The sequence below is a fragment of the Phalacrocorax aristotelis genome, chromosome 10 (genome assembly GCF_949628215.1).
Source record: "Phalacrocorax aristotelis chromosome 10, bGulAri2.1, whole genome shotgun sequence".
Classification (NCBI taxonomy): Eukaryota; Metazoa; Chordata; class Aves; order Suliformes; family Phalacrocoracidae; genus Phalacrocorax; species Phalacrocorax aristotelis.
In genome coordinates, this window is record NC_134285.1 from 25,714,652 (window position 1) to 25,736,553 (window position 21,902).

The window sequence follows — 21,902 nt, forward strand, 5'->3', positions numbered from 1 at the left end:
AAATATCTAGTTAGTCCATTATCCTGCCCAGAAAGAACTTTTTAGTTTTCATTGCCTGGCCAGTTTTATGTTCTAGCTCATTATTATAAAGTTATTTGATAACCTGAGATGTGAGATTATATAGAAGGATGGTCAGGATCTGAAAGATAATTCTAATTATTCCAGTGCAAGCAATGGTTCGCATCCTTCTCTTTTAGGAACAAGTCCAAAAGACTAAAGACATGTTGAATAATGTGGCTTTGGATGAAGCCAATTTGGAAGCCAAGATTGAAAAACGAAAATTGGAACTGGAAAGAAGCCAGAAGAGGCTACAGACTCTACAGAGTGTTCGGTAAAGATTATGAACTGATTATCTACTGCATAAATGAGTGTTAGCATAAATGGTGGAACTGTGGTGTTAATGCTTAGAGCAGTGAGGAGTGAAGTCTGTAATGAGACTGAGGTGATGGGCTGTGGGAGAGAGAGATTCTCTTCTCTAGAAATGCCCAGTCTGGATTGTAATTGTTCATTTTTCCTTCACCATGTATTTGAAATCAGAATTTCAGGGCTGTTAAAAGTGGCCAGATTATTTGGTGGGGTTGCTTAATTGCTGCTTGAGCTGTACAAAATGGTCAGGTAGCATGTCTTGTCTTTTCCTTTGTCATTAAACATAGATGGTGTCAGGTAGTTCTGAAAATGGCAACTGGTGCAAACATTCCGTCTGTTCCCAGAGGCTTTCAGCATCCTCAGCCAGCAGTAAAAAAAGTTCATTATGCATTCCTGGTTAGGATAGGTTCCTCTAGACAGTGATACAGTCTGCCATAAAATCAAGATGTTCAGATTGACAGTTTGGATTGATTTCTCACCCGTAATTAAACTGCTGGTCTATACAATCTAGAAGATCATGCTCTATTTTTGACCTCATATGAAAAAAAAAAAGAAAGGAAATAATAAAAAAATGAGCGGTGGAAGGAATGACATTGATTCATTTACATGTTTTGATCAGTAACACTCTGGAAGGAAGTATGTTGGGTAGATGTGAAGCATCAAACAGCAGTAGTGTTCTTTGGGGCGTAACAGTTGGCTCTGTAATCTAAGGACATCATCACCTGTTGGTGTCAAGTCTAGTTAGGCTTGTAACGACGCAGCACAGCTTTGTAGCAAAAAAGTCTCCAGCAAAGCAGGTGATTTACCAGCCATGCTACAAGCTAGGTTTTTGGAGTCATGGAACAGCAGGATGATTAACTTAGATTTGTCTGCCAAAGCGGCCAAAATGCTGCCTGTCTGCCTGTTTGGAAGGGAATGATAGCAGGTACACAAAAACCTGTCCTTTGCTATCTTTAATTTTTGTAGGACAGGTTAGTGGGATTTTTTGTCTATTGCTTTTAGTCTCTGAAGTAGTGTGGAACCTTGAAAAGAAGAGGTCCTTTTAGATTGGTTTAGTAGACATGGAAAGGTAGCTGCAAACCCAAAAACGCTTATTTCAGAATTCTGCATATACAGGTCAGTATTCCACTGAGTAGTTTGTGCTTGTACTCTCCAGTCCTGCTTTTATGGATGAGTATGAGAAGATTGAGGAGCAACTGCAGAAACAATACAGCAGTTACCTAGAAAAATTCCGTAATCTGACCTACATGCAGCAGCTCCTAGATGATCATCGACGGACAGAGCAAGAGATGTTTGAGGTAAGACACCTTAGAAATGCTCAGCAAGACTATATCCTGTAGTTCTTGGCTTTATAACAGAAAATGTTTTAATACCCCTTTGTCAAAGCAGTGCATTACTAGTTGCAGAGCCAGCTCTGAGTGACTGGCAGTTTACTGATAATCCAATAAGTGTGACTGCTCTTGGGCAAGCATGATAATACAGCTTTATTTTTTGAGTTGGTGACGTTAAACCAGTGTAGTGATGCCCCTTTCCAGTTTCTGACTCCCCCTGATTCATTTTCAGTTGATGTTTTTAGTTCATGAAGAATGTTTTCAGCATATCTAATCTTCCTTTTGCTACATACAGTGTAGGTGCTAAGAGTTATTATGTGCTTATTTTTATCATCTGCCAACAACTGATGTATAAGGGTTTCTCAGCACAGGGCTCTGCAATTCCCTCATAGTAGTCCTCATCAATGAAAACAGCAAAGAGTACCGTGAAAAGATCAGATATGCCGGAATCCCCTCTTACATAGGCTTCAGTTTTGTTTGGCAGAAATTCTGTTTTCTGTTGACTTGCTGAATTGTATCAGTTCAGTGCAATTCTCTATTTTGTATTCTGCTGGATGATCTGCATCTGTATCTCTTCTTGCTCCGTACTTTGGGTGCTTGTTGGACTGCAGCACTTTCAGCCGACCTTTCATTCACTTCCTATAGCTTCATGTTTTACTTGTTTGGCGTTTCATCCTTCTCAAAGTGTATCTTCTTCATTGAAAACATGTTTCAGTGAACGGTCTCCCCTTGGATCCTAGTACTGGTGGGTGTGCTATACCTTGAGTTAACCAGTGATTCCTCTTTCTGGATCGTCCTATTTTTCATATGCAGATCATGTTTTATTTTGTCAGCGCAACTTACTCTTGTTCCTGGCAGAAATGCAGGAGAGCTGTGCATAATGTTCCTTCTATCTGGTGATGACTGCATGTTTTGCTTTTGCCTTGTCTGTATGTGTCTGCTGATCTGAAAACATGGTAGTTTGACCCCAAGTTTTTAGTCTTCTCCTTTAACGTATTTATGCCTTTGTTTAGTTACAGTAAAAATTTGTGACCCTTGCTTAGGTTGCAAATAAGGTTCAGTAACTTTAGAGTCCCCTTTCTCCTATAACCTGTCTCTCTTGCATCTGTGAGATATCTTTTTAGAAATCCTTGACATTCTATAGACCTGATTGTGCCGAAAAGCCTCCCCTTTGATGATCACCTGTACTCTGTTCTTGCCTGCCTAAGCCGCACAGCACAATGTGCAGGGTGCTTCATAACCAGGCTTCAGGCTGTTCTACAGTCTGCAGAAAATACAGTAATTTCCATCACCTTTTGGACATAGGAAAAGGCATGCTGTATTCTGGTTAGATGTCTCAAATATTTTGCTTCATTATTTACTTGGAGGGATAAAATAACCTGTCTCTTAAAAAATAACATGGACATTTGACAACTTGTTAATCATTGTGAACCAATTTCCTGTTAACCTCCCTTTCCATGAGCACTGTCTCTGTAGATGTTGTTTCATTTATTTCTAATCTGTAGTCAGCTTGGTATTTTCTTGTGTCATCTTTTATAATGTTCTAGATCTTCCCCATGTCTTCAGCCAAAAAAAACGTCCTCAGTTTAGGCTTCATTTCAAGATCATGTTTTAAGTCTGACTTTTCCCTTCTGTTCATATGCCATTGAGACTTAATACCAAAAGTAGAAATTTTTTGAACTGAGCTGCCTGAAACTGTTTATAAATTCATGCACAGAACTTAGTAATGAGTTGGCAGACAGTTCTTCAGGGGATTTTTATTAAAAGATAATAAGACAAAGAAAAAGCCTATGTCATTCAGGGCTGTGCCCGTGCTTAGAATATAAAGAGCACTTTTTATTTTCATTTTTCTTCTTCTTTCTGTGAGGCACCTGGAAATCTACCCATATGGTTTGGCTTTTCATTTACTAGGATAAGCAGGTAACAATGCTTCAGCATTGTGCAGAATTAAGAGTATAAAAGCTTGTGACAAAAAGATGCAGTTTTCCTCCACACACTTCTGTCACTTGTTATATGCAATATGCATTAGCAGGCATCAGAACTGGAAAGATATGCTATATGTTAAAAGCAAAATGACATCAGGTCTTCTGCATTTGGAATGTGTTCTTGTCACGTCTGGTGGTCTGTATTTGGCTGTCTCTAACCATGACCTCAAGTGATCAAGTTATTTGTACTGAACCCTATAGCTGTTAAATACATTGTGTTAGCTTAAACCAGCATAAAGTTTACCTGTCAAGTCTAGTTCTATAGCTTGAGCTTAACCCTGAAGGTACCCTGAGACCATTTAATTTCACTTCCTGTTTATTACTCTGTTAAATCTTTTCGATAGGGAGTGTTTGGGAAATAAAAAATAAAAAGGGGGGAAAAAATACATTTGACCATTGTTCTTCAGAACTATGGAGAGGAGCATGAGGATCAAGAACAGAAAATTAGAATATGTAAAAATACTTAAAATATTTAAAGGATGAGACTCTAACCACCTCTTTGTGGGCAGCGATAGAGTGACTCAAGTAGCCATGACTGCTTTGTTGTAGAAGCTGTGGCTTTGGTAGAAGAGGAGGCTATTTGTGTGTGTCTCTAACAGCCAGATTTTCAGGAGTGCTGGAGTCCAAACTATTTGAAGTCATTATGAGATGTCAGCGCTCAAAATCAGGCTACAGGACTTGGTGACTAAAAGAGGATGAAGAATCTGGGTCCCAACTAAACAAGAGACTTGCTGGTGCATTCCTACTTCCAAATGTTTTTATTTTTTATTTAAAATTTTAAAAAGGTGGCATACTGTTTAACCCATTTCATGTTAGTCTCTTGCCAATCTGGAACACCAGGATATTTCACTACTTCTGTCAGACTTGGTCTGCTTTTCAGATGGTGCTTCATCGCTTTTGGCTACTTGTTGGTGAAGCAAAACTGGTTCTTTTATTACATGCCTGAAAAAAAATGCAGTTTGCTCCAAAATGATGCTGTGTGTTGTCCTAAAGTTTATCATCTCATGTAATTTTCAGAATCAACAGAGGAAAAATTACATTTGATCCATATTAATATACTCTCTCCAACTGTCAAAAATCACTGAAAATTATGTTGACTCTTTTTTTCAACCCTGATTTGTGTTTTGTTCCACCAAACGAATCTTAATTATCTTCTGTAGTAGAAGCGTGAGTCAATCCTTTTATCATCGCTGTGTATTTGTTAAATAGCAACAGCAATGTAATTAGATTAATCCAGCACTCCGTGTGCTGTTCAGCACTGAGCACTGATTCCTGGACCCCTTTCCTTGACTAGGTCCATGTTTTTAGGAGAAATTTTTGTTCTGATTGGGATACCGTTGCTGAATAATGAGACTAATCTCTAGTGCACTTAGACTCAAAGCTGTTTTGGTACCCTTCTGACGTTGCACAGCTAATGACCTGGGCCAGAGTGCATTTCCTAATTAGAAAAGTGATTTAAAGATTGTACCCAAGCACACAATTTTAATTAAGTGGCACTGAGCAGTTGAAGTGCTTCAGCCTTTCGAGACTGCAGCGCTGGTCATTTGTGTGGATTTTTTTGGTTTGTTCTTCCATGGGGTAGGCGTATAGTTGCATGGAGGGAAGCACTCAGTAGCTCCTGTCGTTGTCTGTTCCTTTTGCCTCCTGGTGTCTGTAATAATACGGAGCAGTGGCTGGAGAGCAATTGGCAGGAGTCTCCTGCCAGGCACTGGACTGAGAAATATCTCTCTGTGTTAAAAGGAACTTAGAGGGTTGGTGTTGAGTCTGAACTGACTGAATTGCCAGAACTGAACAGTTAATGGTTGATGAAATTACCACCTGCAGAGCCCCTGCCCGTTTGATGTGGAAGCCCTTTGAAATGTATGAAAAAAATCTGAAATTCTTTGTCTGTTATTTGCTCTCATTTGTGGAGATGTCAGCAGTCCTCACATGACTCTTCCTTTGAGTGAGTTTCTCACACTTATTGACAAACTGTCATATGCTACTTATTATTGAATCTGAGGAATTTAAATAAGAGTCTGTTGTCTTTGCAGTTTCCTTAGCCTTTTTTAATTTTCAGCCGCCTCTTATTCTGTTTCTGTTCTCTTGTGCTGCTCATGGAATTAATCCATCTTCTTGCGTTTCTGTGCAGAAGCAGGGAATTATGTGCCACATCTCCTCAAAGATTTGTTCTTATTTTTCTACTTTGTAAAAAAATTCAGCACACATTAATTTTTATCCCATTTTTTAAGATGAAATTGTTTCTAATGTTTAGATGTGAAAGCTATTAGAACTTTGGGTGCTCTAAAAAGAAATTTCAGGTGTTTTCAGATTTAGGGGCTGAAATTTTCAATGGACTATAAATCAATGCCTCTTTTTTAAAGGACAACACAGACTAATACAGTTCAAGAAGGTGATTTTGAAACTAGCTTGTGTAATTCAAGAATATCTCGGCAATATCCTTTAGCATTTTCTTTTTCTCTGGACAGAATATGCTTATATTTTCTTGTGCTTCTCAGAGGACACCCCTGAAATACTTTCTTCTTCAGCTACTTACTTCCAAGGTATCTTAAAGCTGCTTTCATGCTGGTGCTGTGAAATCTCAACTAAGGAATACCATTTAGTGGTGGACACATGGGCAAGGATGTTCTAAGCCACTCAGTCATTATCTTTGGTTTGAGATTGCTTAAGCCATTTTTCTTGTCATCATTATGATACTACTATTAGTAAGCAGTCCATCATGATTAAGCAAGGAAAAGCCAAATAGACCGTATTGTGACTTCCCTTTGCAAGCGACCCTCCCCAAATAAAATCCCCTCTTCATTAATCTAATGGTTTTTTTTATCAGAGCTCCATACCTGAAGCAGATGCTTTTTTCTGAATATACACATAATAGGGATATCTGAGTTCTGCTGCACTCTGAGATACTCCTTGGTTCTGCTGCTTTTCCCATCTTTTTGCATTGATCTGTCCTATTTGAAATATTAAATCCAGACATTCCCACTGCGATGTCTGCTTACTGGAATAGGCAGACAGAAGGTTAATATGAAAAGTGATTGGTTAGAGTCTTTAATCTTCTAGCTAATGTACATTTGAATTATGACTGTTTGGTAGCATTTTTATAGGTACCAGGAGAGCACTCCTGGTCCAGTGTTACTGAATTACATTGAATATCAGAAGTAAAAGTAAGCATAGGCATCTTAACTGTTGATTGCTTCTATTCTGGCATTTAGTCCAGTGTACAAGTATGACAGTATTGGTGCACTGAGACATGCAAATCCCATAATGGAGAAATGTGGAAAAAAAAAATAGAGAAGGAAGGGAATACAGAGGGAGAGAGTGGGGGCGATGGAGCATAGGAGGAAAGGATGGAGGAAAATGCTGGCCTGAGAAATGATGGTCACACCAAAGGAGAAGATGGAGATAGAGAAAAGGTGGGAGGGCATGAGAAGAGCACGTTAGAAAAGATGAAAGTGTTGCTGTGTGCATTCATTCCACTGAAACAAAAATCTGCAATCCCCTACCGATACCATGGCAACTAGGTCTAGACTCTCAAAGGTACCTCTAAATGCCCTGAAGTAGTTGTGTGCATACCTGCTCCTGGTGCTGTAACGATTCTGTCTCCCATTAAAAGCTATAGGAAAACTTTTTGGGAAATGAAAACAATTGAGATCAGCTCAATTGACCTCTGTCAGATCCATCAGCTCAGTGCTCAAAGATCCACATATTTGCCAGGATTATCCTGACATACGATGTGCCAGAGGGGTGAGCAAGTTTGCCTTAGGATCCCAAGTCTGGGGTCATTTGACTCACAGGTTCAAGTACTTCATGTCTGACAGAGTCTAGAACTTATTTTTCCACAGTCCTAGAGCTCAAACAAGAAGTGATTAAAACTCTACTGATCACTTCTAAGTTTTTCTGACCAATGGAAGGAAACATTCATATTCTGCCTTCAGCAACCCATGAACTCCTTAGCAGAAGAGGTAAAGGGGTTCCTTGAGCATCAGGGGTTGTAGCTATGCCTAGATATGAACCCCTTGCATAGGCTACTCAGTCTAGTTCTTTCTCGCTGCTCTCATAAAACTCTGCTAATTCTGTTATATGTTTAAATACTCGGCAGTTGGGGAAGGAACACAGGGAGAATATCTACTAGCGTACTAAGTCAGAGTGAGTTTCTCTGTCTTGCCAGCAATTGCTCCTGTGAAGTATGAGATGTAATGGCTCCCACTGATAGTGAATCTTGGAAATCCATGAATGATTTTCATTAATAGAGATCAGAAAGTTTCTGATCCCTCATACTTCAGTTGTCTCACTGAATTTCTTCTGCAGTGACTCCACTCCAGAAGAAACATTGCATAAAAACAGTGTCTACTTAGTGCATTCTGAATGTACTGCCTTCTAGGGTTTAAGTATTCTTTTTATCCAGTTTTATTTAGTTAGAAGATAGAATAAGTGGATTGTTCATATTAGGTCTTTTTGCCTTTCCCGTTGGCTTGCATTATGCTTTTGAACAAGAACTTTAGATGTGTGAATTATGTAACAGAAATCTAGTTTAAAATTCTCTCCAAGTAGGAGATTATCAGAGCACTTGGAGCAACACTGATCAAGCAGATCAGGGTTGGTTGGGTTTTTTGCCCCTCCCAGACATCAACACAAAAAGTCATTATGTGAAACCTTTTACTAGGTGATTAAAAACTAAGGAATTGGTTTAAAGAAAAAAGGTTAAAATAATTCTTTCTTTGGGATTGAAGTTTTGCAAGTGATTTGCGCCAAATGACATAAGTAGGTAATGTTAAAAAGAGGTATGTGAAATTTAGGAGTTTTTTGCTCTGCTGCTGCACAAGGTACTTAGCAGCCGAGAAAAGCAGCTGTGAGACTAGCATTTTGATTTGCACAAGCATGCGTGATCTCATACTGTGAAAAACCGTAAGGTTTGGGTTTTTAAATGTTAAATAGTAAAATAGTTTTCTAGCTGTGTAGAACAGTTTCTAGTTCAATTCTGTGAAACATATGAAAATTAAATACTATGTACATGTGAACAGTAGACCTCTAGGCTAGATGTTCTGGCAGAACCCTGACAAAGTTAAGGTCTAACACCCACCTAACACACGGCCTGGCAGTGTAAGTTATTGCACCTTGCACAGTCATTGCCTTTTCCTCTGACAGCTTCAGGATATTGTTGGGATTCTTTGAAGATGGTTCTGATATCAAGATACCAGTGGGCCAAATTGTGAGCATTACCATTTCAGAAGCATTGCAGCAGGGTCAAACATCAGGACTAAGGAAAGGTAAGAAATCCCAGGGCAAAGAGTGCACCTTTCTGCCCAGGGACTATGGATCATATTTTTTTTGCTGGAGTTCCATTTACATTCTTTTTCAGGCTTATCTTGAGCACAGTGTAGTCTTGGAGGCTCCCATTGCTTTCATTTTAGGCCACTAGACTTTCTGAGAGCCTTCTTTTAAAAAATTTATTGACCTGGAGGGCTATATGCCTGCCTCCTACTCAAGCTTTGTTGCATCTTTGAGAGGACTGATGAGAAACCTGCCCTGATCAGAGCCCAGCCTGTTAAGCAGGGTCTAACTCACTTTGGCACTGCTACATTCCATTTAAATACCTGGTGGTGGCTGTAAGAAACAAGAAGTTCATACAGTGCACCCTCATCTCAGTTCTTCCTCAACCACATGGATTTTTAAACTAACGGCTCCTGGTTCTTAATCTGTAGAGTAGGCTAGAATGAATCTATTCTGTGTCCCTACTGCTTAAGCTGGGTGATTATGTGAAGAACACAGAATTATTGAAACTAGAGAAGAATGAGATGTACTGTGAAACCTGATGTTGTTGCAGATCATTGGTTGCCCAGCAAGCATTGCCTACTCATTTTGTATTAAAGAAACATGTGAACAGTCCTAGAAAAAGTGCTTGACATTCCCTTTTAAGAGATTTGTCTGCATCATTGGTCATCTTTACTTTCTTCTTCTCTAACCCACCACAACGAGATATTTAAAAATAGTTTTATCCCAGTCTTCTAAGCTAGTAGATAGAGCACTGTCCTGGCAAGCAGGAACTAGGTGTACAAATGTTTTCAAGCTGGAGAAATGGTAAAAAACAGTTCTCTAATTCCTGTGCTAGGGCTCTAACAACAGTTAAGAGAGAGGCTTGCTGGTTCTGCCTCTTAATTTGGGACTTGACTGGTGGGAAATAAGAAATAAACTGAAGTGTGTGTCAGCCACCTGTGGAAGAGATTCTCTGCTATAAGACACACGGGCTGTATTGGAGCTAACTGATCACAAGATGGAAGACAGCAGATTCCATTATGAGTTCCTGGAACCATCAAGTTCACCAGAAACAACTAGTCTTTAATATAATAAATGCAGTCCTTGAAAAGAGTGAATAATCCTGCATCCCCTCTGAATACTTAAGGGTTTGTGCTACCTGTGACACAGGCAGAGGACAATTCTGATGTTAGATTCTAGCAATGATGTGACAGTGACTGCTTTGTGATAGTGAACAAGACACAGCTGTGACTACTAACTTCCAATCAATATTAATTTGGAATGATAATTTCTTTGGATACTGCAAATTGACCTCAGGTTTACATTACAGATTGTATATTAATTCAAATAAATCACACATCTGACCAATATTGCTTTTAAGATTGGTGCAATAAAAATGTAATACATGAAGGGAATGCTCAATGAGCTGTTATTGAATCATTATAATTCATCTCTTCCACAAAAGCAAATAAGGAAAATGGAGAGAAGTTGTTGTTATGGTAAACTTGCATTATATCTAGTGATGGATACATTTGATTCACAGGATAAAGTCTATCCTCTGTCACGTTATTTTAGGCAGTAGTGAATTCCTGAGTGTTAGTGCTGGCTTGCGTGAAAGCATTTTAACTGGAAAATTCTGGGCAGAAAATGTTAGTCTGGGTCTTTTTTTTTTTCCTTAGTTCTGGGGATGATTTAAAGGTCTGCAATCTCTATTCATCTGGTGTTGCAATCTGTGCCTTACCAATCATTTTGTCTTCTGTCTTTTCATAATTCTCTTGAGGTATGCCTTGTCATAGGCAGTCACAGCAGCATGCTCAGTCCTGTGTTACCTCTGATGTTCTGCTCCCTTGGCTCCTGTGGTTCCTGGATGGTTCAGGAGTGTTTCTTACATCCTCTTGGGGTCTTTGACTTCAAGCCTCTAGCCAGCTTTATTGAATCTGGATCTTGCTGAATCTGAAAGGAAAACCTAGCGTGAACATGCCAGATGTACATGTAAGCAGGATCCCTATGCTGCTTTCTATGTATGTGTATTCACCTGTGTTGGTGAATCATGGCAGCGCAAAACTCCTCACTCTCAAAATGGCCCGATTTATGTGAATAGTGACATGGCTCAGCGGCACAGCAAAATGTGCTCTGGGAGCAGTGTTGGAAAAGCTGCAGCAGAAGAATTTGGTATACATGTCATCTGTTTTTATGAAGGCTTCTCCATATTTATGGTGCCTCTTTCCCATTATTGTTGGATGAATGGAGATAGTGAAGGGACAAGTTACATCAGTGAAAAGAAGTGATTCATACTGTGCAAAATGCACACATAGGTGTGGGGGAGAACTGGCTGGCCCAGGAAGTAAGGAAAATGGGGTGCACATGTGCGTTCAAGAAGGAAACCTGACCATCAGAGCTTCAGGAGGAGAGGGGAGGGAAGGTCATGGAATAAAGGAAGATTTGAAGCCTCAAGCTCATCAGAGCCAGAGCTGACTCCAGAACTGGCAGAGCTCATAATGAAGGGGATACGGTTGCCCAGAACCAGACTGGTATCCTTTCTGGGAGCTTTCATGTACCTTATGACAAATACCTTGAATTGCCATGCGTCCTAATACATAGCCCAAAACAAGTACAGTACAGCAGTGGAGAGGATTATTTGAGGTGGAAAGTTTTGGTGGTTTTTGTTTTGTTTTGGGGTTTGTTCGTTCACTGTGGGTGTTTGTTTTAAGTGGAAAACCAGCCAAAATAGCTAAGTAACTTTTAAACTTGCTTTTTTGGTCACTGATTCACAGATTAATTCTGTTCAAAGTAAGGCCAGCTGTGGCATCAGACCTCATTACTTAAGACTTTATCCAGTCCAGTCTTGAAAGCCTCCAAGGGCAGAGACTGCACAGCCTTTTTGGGCAAGTTGTTCTAATAGAAAATGTGTAATGTGTGGGCACAGAAAAAAGTGGAGTAACCTGTGCAGAAAAAGCCTTGCATCAAAAGTTGCTCAAGAAACATGCCACTGGGAGAATTACCTATTTACTTTGAGAGGAGAGCTGTAGAGAGAAGCAAAGAGAGTTCATATAAAGCATGAATATGGCACCCTAGTTCAAATTTGTCCCCCTGAGCTGATTTCCTCATTCTGTTTAGTCCCTTCCTTTTGAATTCCTAAAGGGAAGGTATTCATGTCTAGGTGAGACCTTGATGTACAGTCTGCTTATTCAAGAGGAACAGTAACTGATCTGCTTTAAGTATCCAGATGCTACCTCTCAACTTCTGGTTATGAAGTGTGCTGTTCGCTTCCAACTCCAGTTTATTTGTTCCGTGGAAAGTGGTAATTGCAGAGTTTGAGCTGGGCATACTGAAGCCAGAACTTGTGAAGTAATTATGGAAGCTTTAGGAAGAAGTATATGTGAGAATGTTAAACCAATCTAATTTAAAAATACTTGCTGTGGATTGTGTTGCATCCTGTTGCTTTAAGTGTGTTTTTTGAATACACTTCACTGTCTGGCTTTATGTAGCCTAAGCGTGGTATCATCAAGAGCTGCTATGTTAGAATAGCATCAGTGTAGGTATCCTGGGCCATAAATTGCATCTTTTCCTGTCTCTGCTTTCTGCTACTCACATGACCCCATGCAAAAGCTCAGCTGGGCACCCTGTTCCTTGCTCTTCTTCCACAGATCGCTGTTAGCATTTTACCTTCCTAAAGACTTTTCCCCAAACCAAAGTCATGATATGAGCCCATGCTAGACCTTTTAACGATGATAGTTTTCCTTTATGATACGTTTCATTTACATTAGAAGACATTTTAGCTTTTCCCCTAATTTTCATGGTAGCATGAATGAAGTTCAGTTGATTAACATGTATTTCCTTGAAAAGATAAACCTTTCAAGAAACTTTTGGAGTATTTTTGACTTTTGTTGATGAAAGTGCACTTCAGTAGCGGTCTAATTGTTTATTTTGATAAATGTGATCACTGGAAGTGGTGTGTCAGAATTTATTGGGAAAGATGTTACATCCATGAATGCTGTTTGGTCTTCTACTGAGCCTACTAAGTCAGACTTGGTGTTTCACTTGGATAAGTGCTATTCTGTCAGCTTGGATGATCAATACTCTTCTGCCCCATTTACTGAAGTACTTTTACTGTATCTATTTACAGTACTCTCAGTGAACACTTCTCCCACAATAAGCAGCAAAACACAAGGTTAGCAGGGCTTAACACAGGAAAAAAATAACATAGAAAGACAGAGTCATGTTGTAAAATAGCATAAGATTTGCTGGTTTTCAATAGAATTTGACTCTAGACAGATATGTCAATGACAGGTAGTGGCTAGCTGGCACAGAAGAGTTTCAGGATAAAAAAACTTTCTCTGAGAAGGACAATGAATCAAATTAATAATTTGAAATAATGACACTACAGCACAAATGAATCCTTATCCCCTTCCACCAGCACTGGTGGTGCCAGTATTATGGTAACAGTGAATTTCTGGTGAATATCAGTTAATGTATAAAATACTCTCAAGTATGCTTTATATGTGTTTCAGTAGAAATGATTACTGTAAAATGGCGATTAATGATGAGAGATGATGACCATTTCAGCACATAAAAGCAAGGGAGAAGGCAGTAATGAGAATAAGGAGGAGATAGATGTTCTTATAAAAGGGGTTGCAATTTTCAGTTCATCCAATTTGTGCTCATCCACTGAAGGGATGACCTCTAAAAACATTTAAATGGCCAGTGGTGATGGCTTTTTGGTGCTTCTCAAGCCAAAACAGTAAGGATGTGTAAATGTCTGTAAAAGCTAAGTATTTATTAGTATGAACTTTGATGAGGGTTCCACAGAATCTGCTAGAACAAGTTCACGTTTTCTTTTCTGGTGCAGAACTCTGTATATGAAGCAGTGGATTGTTTGTTTGAGACCACATTCTCCAAAGCACTGTACTTGATTTAACGCTAGGAGGTGGGGGAGGTTGCTGCTCCGGTATTCCTCAGAAAGCTCTGTCACAGCGATAGCACTTCGTAATTACTGAGGTGGCATCATCAGTCAAAGGACAACCTCCAGGTGCAAAATCTCTCTCTGTGCCAGAAGGCCAGGGTCCTGCTTTATGGCTGGCTCTAAGCAGCTGTAAGCCAGCTTCACTGTGGTTCTGCACTCTTCACTGAGTGCAATGTTGTGATATGGAAAGGAATTTTTTCTCATTCTCAGTTTTGGTAACTTTTGTAGGAAAACGAAAGTCCCAATCAAATTACTATAGACAAGAGATGGGAAACCAAAGATCCCCCCTGATAATAGTGCCAGCTGTGACTTCTGGTTTTGTTTTTCACTGAAGTTAGATGGTCTGCTAACAATAAGCAGTTAAAAGTTCAAGGCTAAAATTAATATTAATTTATGTGGTATGATCTGTGTTGTTTTGTAGGTCAGCAGTTTGTCCTGTGATCCTTAACCATGGACTCTCAAAGGGCTCATCACCTATTGTCACTGAAATCGGGAATAAACCTCGTAACACCAATGTAGTGTTAAAAGGCAGGCATTCTTTATTCACGGCGCCGGATGCATGGGGATCACTCCTTCTAACTTGCATACCTTACACACCTTTCCCTTGTGATTTATTTAGACCAAAAAATACATATTCATCTTATCCATACATATTTGATATTATTCTCTTTGGTGATTGGAACAAACTTGCTCGCTTCACATGTGAATTATTGTGCAGGCTCAGTTGTCCTTTCCCATTGTTCTCTTTTGAGTAGGTGGTATTACTTGGGTCAGTGGTCGCGATCTCCCCCTGCCGGAATTACCTTTTACCTACTTGGCTCTTAATCTTGGCAGTCCTCGCCAGTTTTCTCAGTCCACTACATGAAACCACATTTTGTCATCCTTTTCTGACAGAAGCACATTGTCTATTGTTTTGTTCACATTAATGATTACCTAGGGACTAAAGTACAGATCAAAGAATACACTGATTGGTGTACTCTGTGTCCCCAGATTTAACGTCCAGTTGGATAGGGCTGTACAGGAGTACAGCAACATCCATGGTTGGTTAATTCCATCACTCTGGTTACACTATCACAAGGCAATGTTCAGCGCATTCAGGCTGCTTCTTTACAGAGGGAGCAGCCCCCCGTCCTCACTTCCCTGCCTGTCCTTTCTCGAGTGCCCGTATCCATCTGGTGCAACCCCTCCTTACATGGAACTGTCTCACCATATTTCTGCAGTCCTGGTGGGATCAAAGCTGTGCAACTATGCACCTTCTAATTCCTCCTGTTTTATTTCTTAGGATGTGCGTACCTGCACACAGGTACTTCAGGTGGGCCCCCGCTTGCGGTAGCCTCACAAGGAACATACCAGAGCCTCCCCTTCACTGTTCACAGTGCCCCCACTTCTCATCGCACTGTCATCATCATCATTCCCTGACACACCAAGTTTGAATCCTTCCTTGTAGGTTAGCAAGCCTGTTGATAAAGATTCCTCTGCCCCACTTTTTCAGATGGGTCTTATCTCTCTCCCATAGTCTTCATTCCTCAACAGAATAAAAAGGTAAAAAACCCCATAGCATTGCAGTCTCTTTTAGTCAAGCATAACTATAACACGTGTTCCAATTCAAATAATAAAACTGGACATGACTTTAGGGTGAGATATTTAATAGTAGTTCAGCATGATACACAGTATCATCTTCAATTTTTAAAGAACAGCTCCCAGTAGATTTGCACCCCATGCTATCATGAACTTTTAACTGTGCAACCTCAATATGTTGTGTTCACTTAGCTTTCTGTTGTACCTAGCAGGCTTCCTCTTATTAAGAGTATTGTTGCATTCTCTCTTCAGGAACAGCAAAATTTATCCTCGTCCTTATACCTCATCCCTGCTGAATGAGTGGCAACAGTCTGTTATGAAAAACAAACCCATTGTGTACATGTAGCAAGACCTAACCTCGGCTACTTTGTTCTATAACAAAGCAAGAAACAGCTGCTGAGATTAATAGGCAAGGTGAAGGTGAGGCGGTTCAATCCTTCATCAAATTGGTTTGCTTTAAGTGTACTACAGAGCGGTAGGATTACCGCTATTCTCTAGCAAATCACTAGTAAATAAAAAATTGAAGGAAGCATTGTTTTCCTTTACTAAGGTGAAAAGATTACACATAGAGAGAGATGTCTAGAGAGATTTTTGGGACTGGGAGGATGTCTGAGAACAGAAGAAATAGCTTAGACAAAAAGTGAAATGTTAGCATCAAAACAAAAAAAAGTCAGAAAGCTCCAGTTGTTGTCCTGTTCTTTCATACTTATCTCCTTTCTATTTTCCCCATTTCTTTTCCTTTTCTTTCTCCTTAGTGGTAACCGTGTTGTCTGCCAGCTGGCTCCAGGGCACAGATTTTTTGTATTCAAAATCCTGCTAGTGTTTTCTCCACAACTTTCCCAACAAAACTTTGAGGTTAACTTAAAAAAAAAAGAAGAGATATTTTATATTATCCAATACTGCATAATTTTTGTTCTTTCTGGTTTTGAGCCTTTTTAGACTTGCTGCTTTGCAGTCTGCAGGGGCATAGAGTTGACTTCAATGTCATGATTTCAGAACTTGATTTTATTGTTTATAACAATACTCGGCAGCATTAGGTATATAATAAAGGACTGGCCATCAGGAAATGATGTGGCTTATTCAAATCCTGGTTCAGTTGCCCTAAGTCAAACACTGAGTCAGTGGCAGAGCTAGTTGTCTGTTGGTCTGCTGCTGGAGGATGTTCCCCAAGGTGGCATATTGGCCTCTGTTTTAAGAACAAAACAAAGAAAAAAACCAACCAATCCCCACCCCAGACCCTGGACACAGTTGTGTGTGGTTTGCATGTAGCTGTTATTGCATGCTGTTTAATAATCTTTCTCTTCAAGAAATTACAATGCTTATTAAATAAAAAACCAATAAATTAAAAAACATTTCTCAGGCTCTGCTTTTGTATAGCTTTCTGTAAAAAGGTTTCAAAGCTGACTCCTGCTCACCCTGCTGTAGGAACTCACAGTTGACATTTTGCTTGTCTGCAGAGCAATAGATTAGATTATATTAACACATGCTGCCAAACAGCCATGTGTTTTGTTTTACTGCTGTTTTCCAAAGACTTTAATAGTCAGATATGAGATGGAAGGCCACCTGCTTTGCCAATTAAAGGTGATTGAGATACAGATCTGCATTGTGCTCATTGAAACTCCATTCTACAAAAAAAATATACATTTGTCTTCAGTGCATTCAGTGCGCTGTAGATGGTTAATGTTCTTGCTGAATTGGGCACAGCTGATTTTAAACATAAGTGAAACTTATTGGTTTTAAAAGCCTTTGTCCTAGTATGTCAACATAAGGATTATTATTTCCTGTTGCTATTAACTGTATGTAGACCATTTGTTTCTCTGTCACAAGATAAGGTGCCTGCTATGGAAAGCTGGTGACATAACTGGTGACTAAGGTGAACTGAACTCATACATGTTAAAAGACATTAACACATTACTAGCAATGAAAAATTCTGGCTTGATGGTATAAGGAAACTTTTTCACTGTTTGGATAGTCAGGTATCAGAACAGGCTGCCCAGGCAGGTTGATCGGTCTCTCTCTTTGGAGGTTTTTAAGACCCAACTAGCCCAAGCCCTGGGTGCTGAGGTCTGATCCTGCTTCCAGCAGGAGGTCAGGCTGGGGACTTTGGCAGGTCCCTTGGAGCTGGGATTGTTCTGCAAGCCTAAGCATTAGCAACAACATTCTGCCTTGCTCCCCGTTTCACTAGGCTGGCTGCTCTGTGTTTGCTGAGTGATTGCTTTGATTACTCGTCAAAGGGCAGATTTACACCTAGGAAAGGCCGCATAATATATGAGACAGAGGAGGAAAAGTTCCTTCTCAGCAGACATCTGTCTGCCTCTAAAGCAGGATTTTCAGCCTCAATAATCTCTGGTGTCCTGAAAGGCCTGGGAGTCCCCTCTGAAGGGGCAGGCTAGCTCTGATTTTGTGTTAATTGGCACTTTAATTGTGTTAATTTGACACTGTGGTTCCACAGCTAATGCTGCCACTTAATTTGGGTAAAGCTCACTTGTAGAGTGCAGTGTTTGCCTGCAGCATTTTGGTCTTGTTTGTTTGCTGGAGAGACTGAACAGTGTGCTTAAATGTTGGCTTCTGCTCATACAGTGTCCCATGGCACCCAGGCTGTTCCCCGTGGGAGCTTTGGAAGCTCAAGGCCACATCTCCTGTTTCATGGAGCTGTCACTGTGCAGAAAACCTGTTGTCCTGTGTGGAGTGCTAGGCTATTAAAGTCTGTTGTACAACATTGCATGTTGAAAAAACATGCTGAAGTTGCCACTGATTCAGCTGCTTAAAAGCTGTCATTGTTTTTAAACCCAAAATCTTATACCAATGAAGGTGCTGTTATTCTTTTGCTAATTTAACCGATCTAAGATTTCTCTGCAGCTTCTTTTCAGTGAATATGTAACTTTAAAAAAATTACAATAATGAAAAAAATAATAAATTTTTTCTACTTTCTAGACACATGATCTGCCATCACTTCTGCCCCCTCCTTTGAAGATCTTACTTGGGAAGGACTGTAAACAGCACTTAACTGATGCTGTCCTGGTTACAACTGGTTTGAGGCTCCCCCTTTTGAAACAGTTCTTGTTGCTGCACTTTTTGATAAGCTTTTGCAGGGTGTAGTCTGGCAGCACAGCTAAACTGATGCAGTGATGGGCTGCTGTTGAAAGGGATGACGTTGTACAGTCTCAGCAGCTCCTGTAGGCTGACAGCAGCATTTTGACTGACCATGCATCAAGCCACTCAGAAATCTAAACCAGTAAAAAATCAACGTTTTTCCTGCCAGTTAACTCTGGGCTGGCTTGGTACGAGGTCAGCTGAGCTGCTGGCAACAGCGCAAGAAAGAGGCTAGAGGAAAGAGGGCAAAGTGGCTCATCTGTATGGTTAAACTATTTTCTTAGACTTAATTTCTCTTTATGTCAGTAAACCAGCACTGAAGCTGAAACAAACAGTACCCCGTCTTCTAACCTCTGCCATTTTTCCCACAACTACAGTATCCCGTTGTCCATTGTGCCAGTCAAGAATTCGCATAGCCCCATGCTGAAGTGCAGTGGAGAATTTGCCTGGCTTAATTTTGTTTTGATGGATTAGTTTTCACCAGGTTTCTTTGTCACAAATGCTTGCACCAGAGCCAGCAAGGTCAGGAAAGGGAAGGAGCCAGTGGCCCAGGGTGCAGGGGAGGGTGACTGCTTATTTGACTGGATTTGGATTGCCAGCTTCAGTTGTCTTAACTTGTGCCTGGAATTACAGTATTAGGCAATGATTATTTCTGTACCCAGTATTTCTCTGGTCTGTGAACGTTTTAAAAATGTTTTCCGGGTTTAAGAGTTTGTCCCCGTGACATTTGGGAAATGTTCTTTCTTTTTTTCTTCCATGTAGGTTTTCTTTGCCATATGCACTGTGTAGGTTGCAACAGCCTGTGGGGTTGAGATTCATGTCACTGACCCATCCCTCACTTACTCCCTTTGTCCCAAAGACAAAGCAATGCAGAGGGACTGTATTTTAAGTGTTTGCTGGGGCAGGGGCAAGACTTGTTTAAATCACTGACTCTCTTTAAATCTTATGACTGACTTGGAGAAACCACAGAATCACAGAATGGTAGGGGTTGGAAGGGACCTCTGGAGATCATCTCATCCAACCCCCCTGCTTGAGCAGGTACACCCAGAGCAGGGGGCACAGGAAAACATCCAGGTGGGTTTTGAACACCTCCAGGGAAGGAGACTCCACAACCTCTCTGGGCAGCCTGTGCCACTGCTCTGTCACCCTCACAGTAAAGACATTTTTTCCTCATATTGAGTGAAACTTCCTGTGTTCCAACTTGTGCCCATTGCCCCTTGTCCTGTCATTGGGCACAAATGAAAAGAGCCTAGTCCCATCGTCCTGACACCCACCCCTTAGATATTTATAGGTATTTATGAAATCCCCCCTCAGTCTTCTCTTCTTCAGGCTAAACAAACCCAAGTCTCTCAGCCTTTCCTCATATGGGAGATGCTCCAGCCCCCTGGTCATCTTGGTAGCTCTCCGCTGGACTTGCTCAAGCAGTTCCCTGTCCTTCTTAAACTGGGGGGCCCAAAACTGGACACAGTACCCCAAATGTGGTCCCACTAGGGCTGAGTAGGGGGGGAGGATAACCTCTCTTGATCTGCTGGCCACACTCCTTTTAATGCACCCCAGGATACCGTTGGCCTTCTCGGCCACAAGGGCACAGTGCTGGCTCATGGTCAGCTTGCTGCCCACCAGCACTCCCAGGCCCTTCTCAACAGAGCTGCTTTCAGCTGTAGTTCAGCCCCCAGCCTGTGCTGGTGTGTGGGGTTGTTCCTCCCCAGGTGCAGGACCTTGCACTTGCTCTTGTTGAATTTCATGAGGTTCCCCTTGGCCCAGCTCTCCAGCCTGTCCAGGTCTCTCTGGATGGCAGCACAGCCTTCTGGTGTATCAGCCACTCCTCCCAGCTTGGTAGATAGGGAGGAAGTGGTAGGGAAAGAAGAGAGCAACTGTGAGGCTCAGTTAGAATATGCTGAGACCCACTGTTGCAGAGGGAGGTCTTGGAATGGGCACATGTTACAGAGACCAAAGGAAACACTGGTAGCTGGAAACCTCTGAAAATGTTACCTCATGTCCACATTCATTTCGACTTTCATCAGTCTTTAAAAAGGCTTTGCTAACACTGAGGGGGTAGGAAAATGGTAATCATTGCAGTAGTTGCGCTTCTCAATGGGACTGAGCTGGGCAGGTTTGCAGGCAGCATGCATATGTGTTGCTGCTATGCAGAGGTCACTTGTATCATGCTCAGCAGCATGGATCAAGAGAAGGCAAGTAACCTTTATTGGCCCACTTACCATAACCGCACCATCCAGTGCATCCTTGCATCTTCCCTTTCCTTTAATCTTCAGTCACACTGTTCTGTCCTCACTGGTCATTTGTTCCTTCCAGAGGAATGAATACAGAAGAGCGGTTTCCTAAATAGAGTATTTAAAATGTTCTGAATCTACATGAAACAAGTTATTAAAATATGCTTCTGTCTTCCTTGGTCTTGCAGATGGAATTTGCTTCTTCCTGCAGAATATATATCTGTTGCTTCAGAGATTTCAGTAGTTTATATTGTTGCAAGTTGCTGTTGGAATGTCTCATTCAGAATGATTTTGTATCATGACCTTTCTGCTTTATAGCCCTGGAAGCTGTCATGCCTGCTGGGTTATTTCTGTTATTTATGTTATTTTCTGTATGTTTTGCAGTGTTATTTCTATAGTCCCAAGCAATCATTAGCAGTCTTCCTAGCTTCTGTGAGGCCATTGTCTTTATTAACACTAGAGAGCTTATACAGCAGACACTTTGCATAGTTGTCAAAAGCAGATTTTTTGGATCAGAATTTATTCCTTCTGTGGCCTATAGGGAGGCACTGACCTGGGTTTCTCACCAGGTACAGGTGATTTACATCAATTCCCCTTACCACCTGTAAGCATCTTCTGTGGAAGCTTTTTCAGCATGACTTCCAACTCCCAAGACACAGACGTTTATGCCAAGTTCCAATCCATCATGCCAGCCAGTCCCCAGGCCTCTGTCTCCAGCCACTTCCTTGTGTGCTGAGTGGGGACTTAGTGGTTTGCTGCTGCCTAGAGGTTGGTGGGAGGAAATTTTCCTTTCTCAGCCAGCACACTGTTGCCATACGTATGGATACACATTGCCACCTGAAAATGAAAAAGGTTGCCCACCATTCAACCATTTTCAGATGCTGCTCTTTCTTACTTTCTTCCCTCTGTCCCATGGATATTCCAACTGAGTCCATGTTTCCTTTCCACAAATTCACCGTAAATGTGCAGATTTGACCATGTCAAAGCAATTAGTGTTTTTAATTATATGCATATTTTGCATAGATAAATCAAAGACTCAGAAAAATCTTAGTTCAATCCACAGTTAATTAGCTTTCCTATCTATTTGTCTTGCTTGAGTGGA

The 21,902-nt window shown here is 40.8% G+C and overlaps 1 protein-coding gene across 7 annotated transcripts in view; it reads left to right on the plus strand.

Annotated features, from left to right (window-relative positions):
- The window catches only part of CLUAP1 (clusterin associated protein 1), a 73,770-nt gene that overhangs the window by 23,568 nt on the left and 28,300 nt on the right, over positions 1-21,902 (plus strand). For 6 of the 7 annotated variants that reach the window (XM_075106011.1, XM_075106006.1, XM_075106010.1 and 3 more), the window contains exons 7-8: positions 198-331; positions 1,523-1,664. The exons of the other annotated variant lie outside the window; for it this stretch is intronic. In XM_075106011.1, coding sequence (XP_074962112.1) covers positions 198-331; positions 1,523-1,664 — 276 coding nt within the window. The remainder of the gene's footprint in view (positions 1-197; positions 332-1,522; positions 1,665-21,902) is intronic. 7 annotated transcript variants of the gene reach the window in all.